The sequence below is a fragment of the Triplophysa rosa genome, linkage group LG1, assembly GCF_024868665.1.
Source record: "Triplophysa rosa linkage group LG1, Trosa_1v2, whole genome shotgun sequence".
NCBI classification, from domain to species: domain Eukaryota; kingdom Metazoa; phylum Chordata; class Actinopteri; order Cypriniformes; family Nemacheilidae; genus Triplophysa; species Triplophysa rosa.
Window position 1 is genome coordinate 39,299,362 of NC_079890.1, and position 18,234 is coordinate 39,317,595.

The 18,234-nt window shown below is 40.4% G+C and overlaps 3 protein-coding genes across 3 annotated transcripts in view; 1 reads left to right on the forward strand and 2 right to left on the reverse strand.

Moving 5' to 3' along the window:
* LOC130554877 (uncharacterized) overlaps positions 1-1,793 on the forward strand; it is a 92,689-nt gene extending 90,896 nt beyond the window's left edge. Inside the window, exons 11-12 of the mRNA XM_057334796.1 lie at positions 384-474; positions 673-1,793. Of these exons, the coding sequence (XP_057190779.1) occupies positions 384-474; positions 673-695 (114 nt within the window). The 3' untranslated portion in view covers positions 696-1,793. The remainder of the gene's footprint in view (positions 1-383; positions 475-672) is intronic.
* The window catches only part of LOC130557097 (uncharacterized), a 236,932-nt gene that overhangs the window by 138,917 nt on the left and 79,781 nt on the right, over positions 1-18,234 (reverse strand). The gene's annotated exons all lie outside the window — the stretch shown is intronic.
* LOC130554795 (uncharacterized) overlaps positions 14,511-18,234 on the reverse strand; it is a 50,863-nt gene continuing 47,139 nt past the window's right edge. Inside the window, exon 12 of the mRNA XM_057334693.1 lies at positions 14,511-14,938. Within this exon, the coding sequence (XP_057190676.1) occupies positions 14,833-14,938 (106 nt within the window). The 3' untranslated portion in view covers positions 14,511-14,832. The remainder of the gene's footprint in view (positions 14,939-18,234) is intronic.

The window sequence follows — 18,234 nt, forward strand, 5'->3', positions numbered from 1 at the left end:
GTTTTCAGCCGTGTAAATGCGCCTCGGTGGACACAGCCCCTTAATCTTTCCACTCCATGCCGATCCATGCCAGCCGCAGGGCTGTTAACAGAAATCTTTAGAATGTAAACAAACGCGTCACGCGCTGCCTTGGTAACAAGACACTGAGCTAAGTCTCTGCACGCATGCTATTAGCACGATTCCGAGCCGAAAACAGTTTGTATTCGTGCCGTGTGGAACCAGGCTCGCGTGGAAATTTTACTAACCATTTCAGACCGTGCTTAAAACGGTTCGGCGCGATGGTGGAAAAGCGCTGTGTAAAACGTGTAAATATATAGTATGACATGAGTGAAGATGAGAGAATGAGAAATGACAGTATAAGTGAAATCTTTGATGAATTTTAGCTGCAGTCTGCTCTGGCATCACACATCTCTGATTTTAATCTGTCCTGGACACAACTACCCGAGAGAGAAGAAGAACCGGAGGAGGAGACACGTAAGTATCGTCATTTTTTGACTAAAATAGAGTCTTTATGCCAGTAATGTTGAATTGACTGATCAACAGTCTTTAATGTGAAAGTAAACAGATCTACATAGAGTGATCTAAAATCATCATCATTCAAAATACAAAAATAATAGATTATGTAAGTATTCATCCCATTAATATTTTCTATGAATTATGTTTCATCTACAGGTTCTTGTGATAAAAATCCTTAACCTGAATCATTTAAGCGTTGTTTTAAAGATGTGTTTTGTTTCAAATGTTTTTGGTTGTTATGTCATTATTTAATCTTGTTTAGTTTTAATTGTTTATTATGTCCTTATTTAATCTGACCAGATGACTGTTTAAACATTAACTCTTGATGTGAGAAACTGAATAACACTATTGATTGAAACTGTTTTAGACTTTGCTGTTAAGTCTCAAGTTTATTTACTACCATTTTTTTTTAATTGAAACTAATAAATGATGTTAATTCCCAGCAATATCATTATGGAGAAAACCTTTAGGGAGAGCCCGTGGTGGCTGGTCGATAGAGGACGCAATTGTTTCAACAAGTTCAACAAAGAGCTCAACATTCCACACCAAAATGTTATGCCCTTCCCTTGCTAACTTCCCTCAGTCTCGTTGACTCGGACGTGCGTCATTGCTCAGGTGCCCACAACTGATGGAACTCGTGAATAAGGTTTAAATGGAGCGCACTTAGCCCTTGATCACTTGGTGTTCACTATTGAGCTGAATTATTATATAAACCCCTATTCACTTATGAATTTGTTTAATGCACTATTCTATATACACATAAGTTGTTGTAGAAAATATATATAGTTGTTGGTGAAAAATAAAATTACACATATAGTGACATCACTATCGGGTTGAATTGTGGGATTTAGAGCTGCTTGAAGTGTACATACGATAAAGACTCACTCTCGAGGGAACGAGGGTCTGTCCATATAAACTTTCCTCGTCCACTTCACACACTTCTAAATGGCGGTGGGGATTCCCAGAGAGTTGCTGTCATAAAGGAAGGCGTTTTGGATTTTCCGTTAAAAAGCTACTATTTATCCTGGATTGGATTTGATTTCCTTTTTGTAACTCATATTTTTTTCTGTTGTTGTTTAATTCTATAGATGTGTGATATGATTAGTGGATGAATTGGTTCTTCCCAGCTTTAGCTTCTTTAATGAGAGTTTACACCTGGGCAATTCCAGCGTTATGGACGTGACATAAAAATGCTCAGAGAATGAGTTTGTTACGATTATATTGAACCATCTGTTTATATTTTACTGAACCCTTGTGATAGAGTCTAAACATCAAAAAATGTCAGTCTATGAAAAATATATATATTTAAAAAAGGGAAATAAACATGCGTTATGGATGTGACAAAAAAAGGACGAGGTTTTTGTGAGACGATAAACTTTGTAGGATTTCTATAAAATAAAATGCACAATCCTGAAGCAGTAATACCCAAATGAATGGAGAAGGGATGCCTCTTTATAGAACATAAAATAGTTACTTTATATTCATTTTCATGTGTCCATTTATGAGGAATATGTAGCGTTATGGATGTGACAATCCTGAAAAGGGCACTTACCTGACTATGAAAAATCATGCAGTAAAAATAAACAAATGCTTTATAAATTTTAAGAGAGACCTCACATGGGTATTTGAACCACCAAATGTTCAAATCTGTGCTGTTACCATAGTAAAAACCACTGGTAAAAACTAGTTTTTTTCGTGGCTATAGGTTGACATTTTCGCGGAATTGCCCTCCTGTATTGTATTTGGTACCAGGCACACTCTTGAGTGTCTTTTAAGCATTTTTATGTGATGAAGCCATGGTGTTAATGAAGGCTTTTTAATATTTACACTCTGGAAGAACTGCCTTGGATTTTTTTGAAATACAAAATATATTCTAGTTCATTATACACATAAATCGCCAGCGTTAAAAAAGGTCTAATTAACACTCGCAGACAGTGTATATATAATCCACACTCTCAAAGTTTTTGCTGTGTACTAATATTAAATTATTTAAATGCATCACAATGCTTTAAACATTATCCACATGTTTTGCCTAAACACATACTCTAACACCCACTAGTGTTGAATAGCCTTTATTTCTAACTACACAACAATGGATAAAAACATCCTTAAAATGATGAAATTGACCATTTCCAATCAATGGCATTTTCGTGGTTTGTTATGTCTTTTATTATCTGCATGCTAACATCCCGTATATGAACTCACTAAGAAATAATTCATTAAAATGCTTTGATCCAAGATGATTTTATTCAGATAAACTGAAAATATATGTCTTAAAATACATGTCTTAGATGTTCATCCCATTCGATTTGTTCTGCTGCTTCCCTGTTGTGCTGATAGTAACTTCCGTCTCATGAGTGCGGTCATATTGAGCGTTGCATTCATCCACATTCATCGTAATGGCAGTGGCACATCTTGTTAATATACTGTATATTATCTCTGCAAGCAGAGGACGATTATATGGAAGCCCATTTCCGCCACGTCATAAAAAAATCAGGCTCTAAAGTCATAATTATGAAATACAAAATCGAAATTATGAGATTTAAAATCATAATAATGAGATAAAAGGTCGAAATTATCAGATTGAAATTCATAATTATGAGATAAAAAAATAAAAAATGTGACATAAAAAGTTGAAATTATGATTTAGCATGCGCAGTGCAGGCAAGACACTGCACGCTGGCGACATCCGCTGCTTAATATGGTGTAAATATAAATAACTATTTTTTTTCTTTTGTTTAATTAGGCTGATACAAGCAACCTGATTAATTTGTTTTGAACTGATCCTAAGTCCCATTTTAGAAGCCTCATCAAACAGAAAAAATACTAAATTACTAGAATACTACAAATTGACAGGCCATTTTAGAATTATAGTACTCATCATAACTTTATCTAGGAATTATGGTTAAAAGCATCCAGAATAAATCAAAACTATATGCAGGACTAAAGAATATATGAAGCATATTCAAAGTAGCCACCCTTTCCAAAATCGTACTCTTGGCATGATCGAGCAGCTTGGATCAAAGCATTTTAATGGATTATTTCTTAGTGAGTTCATATACGGGATGTTAGCATGCAGATAATAAAAGACATAACAAACCACGAAAATGCCATTGATTGGAAATGGTCAATTTCACACCAAGGTGGCCCTCAGCAACCAGTACTCCAGTGGTGAGCCCAGAACTTTTCGCAATTTACCGTCCCACACCAGCTCCCCGGGTTAGAGTGCCACCGCCACCTGCCATGAGAGAACAGCGATCAGCAGCGGTCGATGAGTGCTCTGAGTTAACCGAGCAATTCAGGAGAATGGACATTCCTTCCTTCACTCACGAGAGTGTGACACCACAAGAACTTCACAGCAACTCACTGCAATCCAGGTACCCTCCATTCTCTCACCACCTCCCATCTCAGCAGATTGAGGCCCCAGTACACAAGCAGATGCCGCCAGCTCGCCCGGATTATCGACAAGCGTACTACCAGCCTCTACTAGCTCAGGAGAAAACCTACAGAGGGCCTGCTCTAAGTATTCCCTTCCTAACGTCCCCCGATCCTAGAGAATTCTCAAGACTGAGGATAGCTTTAGAGAACATTCTGCCCGAGGATGCTACATAGCATTTTAAATTCCAGATTCTTACTGACCACCTAAGGCTGGAGGAAGCACTTCTTTTGTCGGACTCATACAGTAACTCAAGGCTTCCTTTTACTTACACCTTGAGAGCACTCACCAAAATGTACGGCCAACCCCACCAGTTGGCCTTACAACGCATAGCAGATCTGATGGATGGACCAGGCATCCGTAATGGAGATGTAAAAGCATTCCGTCTTTTTGGGCTTCATGTACGCTCCTTGGTCAGTATGTTGGAACAGTTAGGCCAAAAAGGAATGACTGAGCTGGAGTGTGGGTCACATGTTTCCAGACTTGTAAGCAAATTGCCATATGACCTCCGATCTAGTTTTAAGAGGTACACACACCCTCTTGGCGTTACCATCCCTACATTGCTGGACTTCGCAGAATGGCTTGAATATGAGCTTCAGGTCCAGGGAGACCACACTGAGTACACCCCTCAGCACAAACAAGTGTCGTCAGTGCAGAGAAAGGAAATGAGGAGAGACTCAAAACAAACTCGCAAACCCACTGCCGTTTTCCTGGGAACAGGGAAATCAAAGGCCACTTCAGTAGTACCAGCTGATCAACAGAAACAAGTAGCTGCTAAAAGAGAGCGGGTGAATGCTTACTGTCCATACTGTGACAACAATAGACATTTCTTGAACAACTGTGAGAACTTTAAGCCACTCACCAACGAACAGAAGGTCACTTGGATTAAAAGCTAAAACAGATGCTGGCGCTGTGGACGTGGACATCAGGCAGCCCACTGCACCCTGAAAGCCCTATGTCAAACCTGTAACAGGAAGCACCTAGTAGCACTACATGATGTGAACGATCAAGGCAGAGCAACGGAAGAATCTGTTCCAACCAGCGCGGTTCTATATGTTGATCGTCCCACCTTCGACAATAAGATTCTGCTGAAAGTGACCAAAGTTCTGCTCAGAAATGGTAACAGAGCTTTGGAGGCATATGCTGTCCTGGATGATGGGTCAGAGCGGACCATCATTCTTAGTGAGGCGGTTCAGAAGTTGAAACTAAAAGGACAGCCAGAGGAATTGGCACTACGCACGGTCAGGCAAGAGACGCAGACCATTCACGGGGCGGCCGTGACCTTCGCGGTGTCTTTAATGGATAACCCTCGTAAGATGTACAAGATACGGAGTGCATTCACAGCTAACAGCCTGGGTTTATCAGAGCACACACACCCAGTTCAGGTACTCCAAAAAAGGTACAAGCACCTTGCGGGCCTGCCACTTCAGAACTTTCACAAGGTGAAACCTGTGATCCTTTTTGGCTCGGATTGTCCTCACCTCATAACACCCATCGAACCTGTCCGACTAGGACCACCTGGGGGCCCTGCTGCTGTGAGAACTCGTCTGGGATGGACACTACAAGGTCCAGCACAGGAAATAACCACTAGACTTTCCCCTCAGCAGTGCCTCTTCACCAGTCTGCGACCAATTGACAGTCTGTATGCTGATGTGGAGAAACTATGGAAAATAGACATCCTCCCGTATCAGAGTGAGAAAGTGCTGACAAGGTCACGACAAGACCAGGAGTCCATCCGGCTTCTCCAAGAGAAAACAGTGAAAGTGGAAGTTGATGGAATTCTGCGCTATGCAACCCCTCTACTCTGGGAGAAGGATACGCCACGCCTTCACGCACCTAAAGAAGCTGTACTGCCACAGTTAAGGGGTCTTGAAAATCATCTCGAAAGAAAACCTGAGCAAGCAGCATCATACCAGGAAGAGATAAACAGGCTACAAGAAGCTGGCTACATCACAAAACTCACCCTTGAACATGAGAAAGAATCTGAAGAAACCTGGTACATACCGCATCATATGGTAGAGCATAATGGGAAAAACAGGGTTGTATTTAACTGTTCATTCACATACAAAGGCCACAACTTGAATGAGTTCTTGCTACCTGGTCCAACACTCAGCCCCTCTCTCCTGGCAGTTCTACTACGCTTCAGAGAACATTCCATTGCAGTTAGCAGTGACATTCGCGGTATGTTTCATCAGGTGCGCCTCCTGCCTGAAGACAAACCTTTGCTGCGATTCTTATGGAGAGATTTACAGAAGGATAAACCACCAGAGGTATTCGAATGGCAGGTGCTTCCCTTTGGAACCACATGTAGCCCCTGCTGTGCTACATTCGCGCTACAGAAGCATGTTCAGGAAAACACTGAGTCCATGGACGCACGTGTCTCAGTGGAGAAAGCGTTCTGTTGACAACTGCATTCAAAGTTTCACCTCAAGCGAAATGGCAAGAGACAATGTCAACAGACTCCGCAGCCTCTTAAGCTCTGGAGGCTTCGACCTAAGACAATGGGCGAGCAATGATCCATCTGTCATCAGTCACTTGCCAACCGAGGCCAAGTCTCAAAGCAGCATCCAATGGCTCAGCGAAGGTCATCAAAATGCTCAGGAGTCAACCCTCGGTTTACACTGGCACTGCCTATCAGACACTCTCTCCTATAAACCTCGCTACACAGACCATCCATTACTGACTATGCGGAGCATATATCATGTCCTAGCCAGGCAGTATGACCCCATTGGCTACATTGTGCCATTCACAACACGTGCTAAAGTGATTGTGCAGAGGTTATGGGACAAGAAAAGGGAGTGGGATGACCCTCGATTGTCTGAGGAACTGCTAAGCTCATGGAAAGCCTGGGAGAGTGAGCTAGACCACCTACAGAGCATCAGCTGGTCGAGGTGTTACTGTAGCCAAGAGCTTGATCATTCCACCAGTGTAAGGGAAATACATGTTTTCTGCGATGCATCAGAACAAGCCTACGGTTCAGTAGCATATTTGCGAACCGAAAATCCAGAAGGTAGAGTGGAAGTAGCTTTCATAACTGCCAGATCCTGGGTAGCTCCTAAAAAACAGCAAAGCATTTCTCGCTTGGAGTTATGTGCTGCACTGACCGGTGCACAGCTTGCAAAGGTTTTGAGGACAGAGCTCACCTTACCCATCTATAGCATCACTCTGTGGTCCGACTCCACGACTGTGCTCAACTGGCTACTGTCTCAGTCATGTAGATTCAAGGTGTTTGTGGGCACAAGAGTGGCTGAAATACAGGAGCTCACAGAGACTGATACCTGGAGGTATGTGCCATCACAGGACAACCCGGCCGACGACATCACAAAGGGTAAATTTATCCGTGACATAAGACGCGAAAGCAGATGGCACAATGGGCCGAAATTTCTCAGCCAAACTTCAGATAGATGGCCAGAGATGCCGCCACTAGCAACCACTAACCACGACAACGAGCTGAGAAAGTCAGCCTTTTGTGGTTTATCAGCCTCCTCTCTGCCCACCCCAGACCTACTGCAGTACTCAAACTTTGCAGATCTGCTGAAAGCCTACATTCAGCATGATAATACACCGACAGCAGACGACTACAAAGAGGCCGAGTTGGCAGCCCTCCACCAAGTCCAAACTGACTGCTTTGCAGAGGAACTACTGTCCTTAAGAACCAATAAACCCCTACAAAAACACAGCAGATTGCTTGGTTTAGCACCCAAATTCGACAATCTTTTGCAACTCATGCGAGTTGGTGGCCGCCTTCGTCAGTGCAGTGAGTTAGAGGAAGATGCCATACATCCTATTGTCCTTGAATCAAAGATTATGATCACCAGTTGCATCACCCAGGGCCCGAAAGGGTGTTTGCTGAGCTTCGGAGAAAGTACTGGGTGCTACGGGGACGAGCAGCGGTCAAAAGTCATCAACGACAATGTACAGAGTGTCAACGGTGGCGAGGACAACCACATCCACCCAGAATGGCTAGGTGGGATGTAGGAATGAAAAGAGATGGGGAATCATCTTTAAATGCATGACCTCACGTGCAGCCCACATTGACCTACTTACCAGTATGGACACTGATTCCTTCTTAATGGCTTTACGAAGATTCATTTCCAGACGTGGCAAACCCTTTGAACTCCTGGCAGACCAGGGTAGCAATTTCAAAGGAGGAGAAAGGGAATTAAGGGAATCCTTTATGGCTCTTCATCCTGAGTTACAAGCCAATCTAGCCAACCAACAGATAAGATTTCTCTTTAATCCACCCAGTGCACCCCACTTCGGTGGATGCTGGGAGAGGGAGATCCGTTCGTTAAAAGCTGCACTTCAAGTTACACTCGGCGCCCAGACGGTCAGTGAAGAAGTACTGAGAACAGTCCTTATAGAAATAGAAGGTATTCTCAACTCCAAACCCATCGCCTACACCTCTTCAGACATCGCTGATCCCGACCCAGTAACTCCAAACATCTTGTTGATGGGGCGGCGGGATGCCTCATTACCTCAAGTCATGTACCACGATTCCGATCTCTTGAGCCGTAGGAGATGGAAGCATAGTCAACTCTTAGCTGACCACTTCTGGAGGCACTTTATCCGTTACTACTTACCAAACCTTCAGATTAGGCAGAAATGGAAAACCAAAGGAACTGATCTGCAGATTGGCGATACTGTTATGATCGTGGACCAGCAACTACCACGTGCCTTGTGGCCGGTAGGCAAAGTCGTTCATGTCTTTCCTGGGACTGACAAGAGAATCAGATCCGCAGAGATTCAGGTGAAAGACAAAACGTACATTCGACCTGTTGCCAAAATTGTATGTCTGCCCCCTCTTCTGGAGTAGCCGTAAACCCCTACTCTGGTTTAAGAACCACAATAATGGATCAAATTCACACTGTGAATTTGGGGGCGGCTGTAGAAAGTAGTCCACCTGCAAAATGGACTCTCCCGATCACCCCCTATCCTTCGACCCGAAATGGACTGTACCAAAGTTCGTGCTTCAGTTTCCGGGTAACGGAGCGGGAAAGTGAACGGTAGGACAGAGTTCAGCTGTGCGCTGTAAAGTTTAGAGAAGAATCAGGTGGTTCTAACCTTCAAAGTGTACATTGTCTGTGTATGTGTGCCCGAATTATGTATACCTGTAGATGTTTGGTTGTTTGCATGTATCTGTCGCGTTCGGCGCTATAATATACATATGTTTACATTTAATACCGTTACGTGACTGCGCTATTCCCGGTCAACTGTTATTGAAGGCCATTAACATTCAGGTTATGTGTATATGTGTACATCTATTTCTAAGCACAACCACTCGGTAATAGTATAACAGCGCATAAGCGTTCAGAGTTGTTAGATAAATCAGCGCACGTGCAGCAGCAGCCACGTACACGTGAGCAACACATACATATCAGCGATCAGAGTTGTCGCTTTGTGTTGAGTTAATATAGTACTTAAAGTAGTTCAAAGTCAAACTGCAGTGCAGTTTAATAAGTATTTACTATTTGATTTATGTTGTTGTGATACTTTTCTATATATTCATGTTTGTGTTTTATATTTATTTGTTACAGAATCACACACGGTTTATGCATGATCAATAAACAAGATTTGAAGTAATCACTGGATTGAGACATTGTTGTCCTTACCAGCAACTTGTAGCCATCAGCCTACCCGAACTAGCAATAAACAAAAACAAGTTTTACAATTACAGACTTGATACACCCTGGACACAACATCTTTGAACTGTTGCCCTCTGGCCGGTGCTTCAGAAGGAGTACTAGAGCATCTGGACATATTGCTTTTAATTAATTTGAATATTCACTAATTTTCAATCTATTTTACATACAGTATATTACTTGTGTACAATTGTCTATTTACAGTTGTATTTTATTTATATGTTTATATATTTTCTACTCTGTTTTATTATTATGTGTCTGCTGATGCATTTGGATGTCTGCACTGGAAACTTCAATTACCAAACAAAACAAAATCCCTGTGTGTGCAGGCACACCAGCGATAAATTGCTTTCTTATTTAGACTTATTTTGGCCTACAAATGAATTGTTTAACTTTAATTAACAATTTTTATTTCAGCAGAGACAAGAAACATGGTCATTTCCAACATTTAAACCCATGGATCAGTTTCTTTGTCAGTAATTTCCTAGTCTCTGAAAACTGAAAACAAATAACTAATATATATACGTATATAACCAATCGGAATTGGTTTTTAAAACCACTGAGTTGCATTTACACCATTCTAACCAGCGGATATCACCAGCGAAAAATTGACCCTTATAACTGGTTTTGTGGTCCAGGGTCACAAATGTGGACAGCATAAATCATGATTGGTTTCTGTTGTCTTTTGTCTTGTCGCGCCGCCTGCGTCCGGAGTAAAATTATCCGCGGTTCTCAATCCTGGTCCTCGCGAACCCGCCGCTCTGCATATTTAAGTCTGGTCTTGCGTTGTTCAAAACAAAAATTCAATGACATTAATCTTTTCTGTTCCATATTCTTCATCTCTCTCTTGTTTAACACACCTGATTTAAATTACCAGCTTGTTAGAAGAGAGCTAAATGAATGAACTGTGTTCCGACGGTCCCTACACAGTGGTCACTGCTCTCTACTCCCTGCACACAGGAAATCAGCTGGAGTTTACTTGACACTGTAAAATCAAATCCTTTACTTTACTAGAAAAGTGCTAGTATGTTTACTTAATTTTGGCCAAAATGTTGATGTTACTAGACATTGTTAATTGTTGTAAAAAAATTAAAATATACCGTTGACGTAACTAGGGCTGTCAAAAAGAATTCGAATTTCGAATATTCGTCGAATTTTAAAAAAAGGGCATATTCGAATGCAAAATCCGTGCATTCGAATTTTTGCTGTGTCAAGAGGAGCGCAAGTCATGACGATGACGTAACTGACGCGGCTTCTTTATTGTTAGGTTATCCAGTTCAGCTCGGTGCGGGGTGCATTAATGTGATAAAATGGCGGAAAAAGAGAGCGAGGACTCCGAGTCGGAGAGAATCTTGCTTACGCCAAAACATCTTAAAAGTGCTGTTTGGCGTTTCTTTGGTTTCTGGAGTGTCAAAGGTAATATCATTGACAAAACCAATGTCATTTGTAAGTTGTGTAAGAAACCGCTGCTTTATCACTCCACAACATCTAACTTGAGAACGCACACGCAATCGTGTCATCCCGAGGAGTTTTCTCGAGAGTGTCATGACAGGGGCCAGCATTAAAGCAGTCCAGGGTAACTTCGTTTTACACCACGAATACCACACAGTCTCTACCTTCAGCAAAACAGGAAGAAATCACCTTAAAAAAGTACTGAATTCATCTGCAAAGATATGCGCCCCATAAGTAGCCTATCGTGGATGGCGAAGGCTTTCAAAACTTTGTTCGAGCACTCAACCCACGGTATAATTTCCCTTCTCGGGGTACAGTGAGCAATCGCATCGCGAAGCTTTATGATAGCACTGCCAAGAGCGTGAAAGCCTTACTGAACAATCGATCTGTGGCCTTGACAACGGATGAATGGACTTCTCTACGCACTGACGCATATGTGACAGTCACTGCACATTTTATATCAGATGACTGGGAAATCAAAAACTATGTACTGAAAACAGAAGAGCTGAGAGAAAAGCATACCGCCGAAAATGTGAGTGAATGCATTTTGCAAATTCTTGGTGCTTTTGAAATCAAACTGGAGTCTGTGATATCAGTGACTACTTATAATGCTGGGAATTACGTGAAGGCAGTTGAGAGCCATATGAAAAGAGTGAACATTCCGTGTTTGGCGCACACACTAAATCTAGCTGTATGTAAGGGCAACCCGTTCTCACTCCCGACTCGTCACATATTTACGCTCGGTCAGCGCCCCACAGCGTCACTTTTGAACGCGCAGGGTACTCCTTTGGCGTTGTTTTTCGACGAACAGGGAACTGCGTTGATGTTTTCTAAATGCTCCAGACCGAGATGCGTGCAATTCTTAGCATTTCATAATTATTTATGGTTTTAATATTTTTGTAGCACCTAACCTCACCCTAAACCTAACCCTAACCACTTCTCAGCCATATAAAACACAACACGCTAAGTACAGTCACGGGTATTTATTGCACAAACTGACCAAAAGCATTACAAAATATAACAAACAACTCGTTTCGCAGACCTTTTTGCGCCAAAGCCTTACGATAACTTCACATGAAGATGCCGCGCGTGTCCGTGAATACGTGAAGTCGCTCCCATTCAAAAGATAAACCGGAACAGCTAGATGCAGTCGGTTGCGGGAGCCAATACCGTTTCACGTTCAAAGCCAACGAAATGACGCGATCGGACATGAGACACGGGAAAGCCAATGGCATCGAAGCTGACGTAACTTCCTCTGGCGGCAAATTTAGAACGTCGTTCTTCACTGGAATTGAGATTTACGGAGGACGGTGATCGCTTTCGCATCTGTTCCTCATACAAATCGATCGTTTCGCGTTGGTACCCTTGGAATATCTGTATTTTTTAACGACATTGTGACTGCTTGTATTATGTGTTTTATATTACGATAAATAAACTGTTTTAAACATTCAATAAACATTACTTGCTCAAACTGTCTGAATAGCGTCATGTATATGCAATTATCCTGGCCATTAAACTTAAATTAAAACCCCGAAACATCATCATTGCAAATTATATCTAATATACATTTTTATAATGACGGTGAAATTCGCGTGCCCTTCACGTCGAAAAACGACGCCAAAGGAGTACCCTGCGCGTTCAAAAGTGACGCCGAAGGACGCTGACCGAGCGTAAATATGTGACGAGTCGGGAGTGAGAACGTGTTGGTAAGGGGCTTCGTGGTGTTCGAGCTATTGAAACGGCGATTAGCAAACTGAAGATGACCACTGCCCATTTCAGCAAGTCAGCTGTTGATAGCTACCTGCTTGAGAAGAAACAAAAACTGCTCGAAGTTAAATCGGACAAGCTCATCAATGACTGCCCCACCCGATGGAACAGCACACATGACATGATCAATCGAGCCCTGGAGCAGCAAGCACCTGTAGCCGCTGTAATCTTTGAAAAGAAGATGTCTCATCTGGAGCTGACTACAAGTGAATGGGTTCTGATGGAATTGGTAAGAATCGGTGTTACTTTTGTATCATTGAGATACTATATACTATTATTGTTTATACTGATACTGATTAATAATTAGTTTTTGGTTTCATTTTAATTGTATAGTATTTATTTTTAAATAAAGTTATACTAAATAAAAATTATTTATTTTATTATATATATAGCCTATATATTTTTTTGTATATTTTATTTCGGTTTATTTTTTTATTTGGTTTATTTATTCTTTTTAATTAATCAGATTGTTTATTTACAGGTTAAGAACGTTCTTCAACCTTTCAAGACTGCCACAGAGGCGTTGTCAATAGACAAATACCCGACTGCGTCTGCTGTCCTTCCTTTGCAACACGTTCTTGTAAGGCAGCTCCAACCAAATTCTAATGACAGCTCGGCAGTGAAAGAAATGAAAATGAAAATCGCAGCTGATCTCCAAAGCCGTTACCCTAATGAAAAGCAGGCCTTCATGCTACTTAACACTGCAAGCTATTTAGACCCACGATTCCACCGTCTAAACCATTTGCCAGAGGAACAGAAAACACAAGTACGGGCGAAGATATTGTCCGAGTTAACAACTATAATGGAAGAGTCAAAAAGTGAGCGCGCTGATGTACATCCGGACGCAAAAAAAAGACTGCGCTGTCTGCCATGGGCAACCTGTTCGACGGCGTATACAGTCAGACCCAAAGCAGTGCTGAAGAAGGCATCAAGGCTTTGGAGCATGAGATGGATATGTTTGAACGAGAAGCTACGCTACCCGCTGACGAAAACCCTCTCAATTGGTGGCAAAAATCGTGCGGTATGTACATATTGCGCAGCTGGCAAAGACATACTTGACCATACCTGGCACATCGGTCAGAGCTGAGCGCGTGTTTTCATCAGCTGGAAACATTGTCAACAAAAAACGCTCAGCACTCGCTGCAGATCAAGTTGACCGTCTGGTGTTTTTGACGAACAACATGTAGATGTGTAGTGAGCGGATTGTTTCTGAATGGCAGTTTGCTTTGCTATTTTGTGTTCATGTAGTACAAACATTCTGTTGAAGCGTGTTTTCTCAGGTTACTGATGCATTTACACAGTTTTATGCACTTTTGTTTGAAAAATTATGCACTTTAAAAAGTCAATGTCATTTAATTTCAATAAAAGATGCGGTGCTTGATTTGGTTTATATTTGCTTATTGCGCTCGCTTGCGCCCTCTTGTGAGCATAGCAGACAATACAGTACATTTTTTCTTTTAACATTGTGTTGCCTTTAGAATTCGAATATAATTCGAATTTAGCTAATATTTCAGAAAGAATTTCGAATTTAGCTTTTCAGCCATTTTGACAGCCCTAGACGTAACTAACAAAAATTAAGTACAATTACTTGAAACGTTCAAGACGTTCTTTTGAGCATGCGCAATGAAGCACAACTCCCCTCCCCCACACCTTGCTGAAGCACATGGACTGAGCACTGTGGATTCCGTCACCGTTTTATTAGCATGACTGTTAACATTTACCATATTGATTTAAACAATTTTAAAGGGCAAATACAGATATGAGCAATACAGAAAACAAATGCGTGTAAATAAAACAATGGGGAAATAGAAATCTCTAATGACAGTTTTAATAAAAGGATCTTACATTTATAAAATGAATTGCTATGAAATTCACTTGATATTGTTGAACCATTGACCCATGGCACACTACTGTTGTTCTACACACTTGATCTCGACTATCACACACAACAACACAAATAAAGACTATAATGAGATCCAAGTTCAACAGTGATGTGAAAACCACGTCATTCACATCAGGTCAGTAATGGAGAAGAACAATAATAGAAATGAGAGAATAATATGAAACAGTATTTGCATAAACATTCAGTTGGTATATCCAGATTAAAGGTGTTTCACACAGGAACCTGTAAATAAAACAAAGATTCAGTAAATCAGAAGAAATATTCTTTATATTTTTTTACAGCTTATAGTGGAGACCAGGGGTCTCAAAAGCATCATTAGATAACTATGGTAGCTAACAGTGCCCCTTCAAAATATTTATCAACTTGAAGAGATAGAACTGTATTTAAACTGAATCTAACCTGCGTACAGGGTTCGAATTGAGGGGGGCTGGGGTGGTCCCGGACCCCTCATAAGCCTTAAGGGACCTCTCATAAGGTCTAAAATAGTGAACTTGGGGGGTCCCCTTGGTTTTTCATTAAAACTAGACAACTTAAAACACAAAATAATTTTTTTGTCAAATTATCATGCTAAAACAAAACACTTTGTCCGTTATTTGTACAAATTTCATAAAACTAAAATGTAATTTTTATCTGAAAAATCCATGCATGCTCAAGCGCGACACACAGTGTTCAATGAAGACATGTATAGAGATGCAAGATGCGTGCGGAACCTCTCATATTGAAAGCGTTTATCGTAAAACTTTACAGTTAGCTTAGTATAATTTTGATGTGCAAGTCTTTCTTTATGTCCGATGTTATCTCACATTGTCAAAACAGATGCGACGCGGTACTGAGCCACTAAAGCGACATACAGGTGGTGGAAAAATAGGAAAGGGAGTGAAAATATTTTAAATATTTGCGTAAATAAGTGCGTTCCTTTGCAAAACTTTTGCGTTTCCCCAAGAATATTTTTCTTTACCTCAGAAAACTTTCGCATTCCCCAGAGATTATTTTGCGCTCCCTTCTGCAAACATGAGCTCCGACTTTGACGAGAAGGCTTCTGCTTTTACACAAAGGAATGACATTTGTTTTTCTTATTCTGCATTGGTTCATATGGATTATTTTCAAATACTTGATCTACATTATCAGGAGTTGAATCACGTTTAAAACATTCATACGCTTCTCCATGAGGTGACGCGTCCTCTCCCTCACTGGCTCCAATGTTTTTTTTAATATTCCAAAAAAAGGGAACAGCACCGCATTACAATAATATAAAGAACAAGAATGAAATGACAAGAAAAAAATAAGGAAAATAAGAGGACAGGAAAATCTCAATTAGTAAGAAAATGTTATCATACATTTTGAAAAACGTGTTATTCTTATTGCTTTAAATAAATTTAAGAGATTTTACAATGAGTGAAATCTGAGCAAGAAAGACGCCAAACCTAGGCAAAATCTTGTATGCAAAATCTACAATCTAAAAAAATCTACAATGCAAAATAAAAAAATTAACAGCAAGAAACTGCAAAAAACAAAGAAAATTGTAATCTCTCCCTCATGTGGATCTCTTTTAATGGATTATCAACATGTTAAGGACATTTATGCATGTAATGTGGTCAAATTACTACAATGATCCAAACTATCATGTGATTGATGCTTGAACTGGCAGCTCCGTCTGTTTTTTTTCTTTTGAAGACTGGTTAGGGGACCCCCCAAGAGACACAATTCGAACACTGCCTGCATACATTGTTTGCTCGTAAATGTGTTTTTCAATCAATATTTTCGGGGTTCTACGACTATATTAAGGAATGAAAGATGTGCTAACATTGAGCAACGGCCAATATTTATATAAATCATTTGCCATCACATTAGTGAGAGTATAAACGCTTCAGTTTAAATGTGCTTTTGTGAAAAGCTTGTAAATAGGCCTAAATATACAAAAGATCTACATTCTAGAAAGTAAAACCATTGCAAAAGATTCAACAATAAAATATATTTACAAAATATTACAAAACCAAAAATGTTAGTGTAAAAATTATTGTAAATGCCTGTCAATTGTTTATCCGTGTTTGTTTTATTAACCCAGTCCCCAATGCAGTTAGTTACATTTAATTGGTTTAAGAACTTTGTTTTCCCGAACGTGTTACATACTAAATTAAATTATTTAAGATGGCACTCTACATATTGTCGCTGTCCTTCTGAAACCTTGTACGCAGTGGCGTAACTTTGTTTTGAAAAGTGGTGGGGACAAAGACGACAAAAACCAAAGTGCAATTAAGCGCAAAATGTTTGGTACATGTATGACTTAAATAGCCATTTTCAAATATTTTCATCATTTTATTGAAAATAAATGCCTTTACAATCTGATATATTATATGTGATGGGGGGGGGAAAGTTCAGCAAGCAGCAATCCCGAACCCAGGGCGATATGTAAGGAATAATGTACAGGCAGCCGGTTGTTATCTCAGAAATAACCCCCGACAGTGTGTTCAGGACCCGACGTGAAGCGGTCTCGTGTCACACCGAAGGGGTTTACTTCATGATAACAGCCGGCTGCTTGTACATTATCCCACTTATTACACGGCTACTTTCCACATGAGAAAAAAACTGGACATAAAATGTGAATTTTAAATATTTTATTAGCTCATTTTTACCGAATGCAGACCTTCCGCGAGGAAAAGCCTTTTACTTTCGGTTTTAAAGTAAGAAACGCTGTTCAAACGTCACGAACAGGCAAATTAGTTTAATCATTTGTAAATATAATGTCATATATGTGATTAAAAGACATATTTATAATTCATTTTTGTGTAATATTAAACTGCCCCTCTCAAAATGATTAGCAGCATCCGGGTTACAGGGTGTTATTATTTTTGAGCGGTTGTTATTTAAAAACAACAACCCTTGTAATGTCGTGACTGGCCAATCAGAATCAAGCATTGAAATGAGCCGTGTAATAAGAAGTTAGTTACACACGCTTTACGCTCTAAGCCACTGGAGCAGTCAGATTGCATGTGCCTTTCTTATATTTGGACTATTCCAGTCTGAAACTGGTGGGCGGAGTTAGTATAAATAGCCTCTGCTTACAACGTGGGCTATTTGCACTATAAATAGACACTCCATATTTATTAATTTCTTCCAATAAGTGGAGGGAACAAAATTGACTTTGGAAAAGAGTGGTGGGGACATGTCCCAGCCGCAAATTACACCTATGCTTGTACGTCCAAATTTGCTGTTTTTCAGGAAATGGGAAAAACACTGAAGTCTTTCATTGATCGCACACTAGTTGACAAGCACTTTTTAATACTTTTTATTGATTAAATATTTGCAAAAACCCAGTGACAAAAAGGGTGACTAATGATAATGATTGTCAATCAATATTAGAGTGCCACCTTTAGGCTGAATTACGCTAAGACACTAGACATCCCCAATTTCTGACTTCTGAGAAAAGTTGAAGGTGCCAGCTCAAAAATGGGTATAAAAACGTGAATAAAGATGATTTTGTTGTTTCAGTTTGTTATGTAGCCTATCTAATAAGTGTC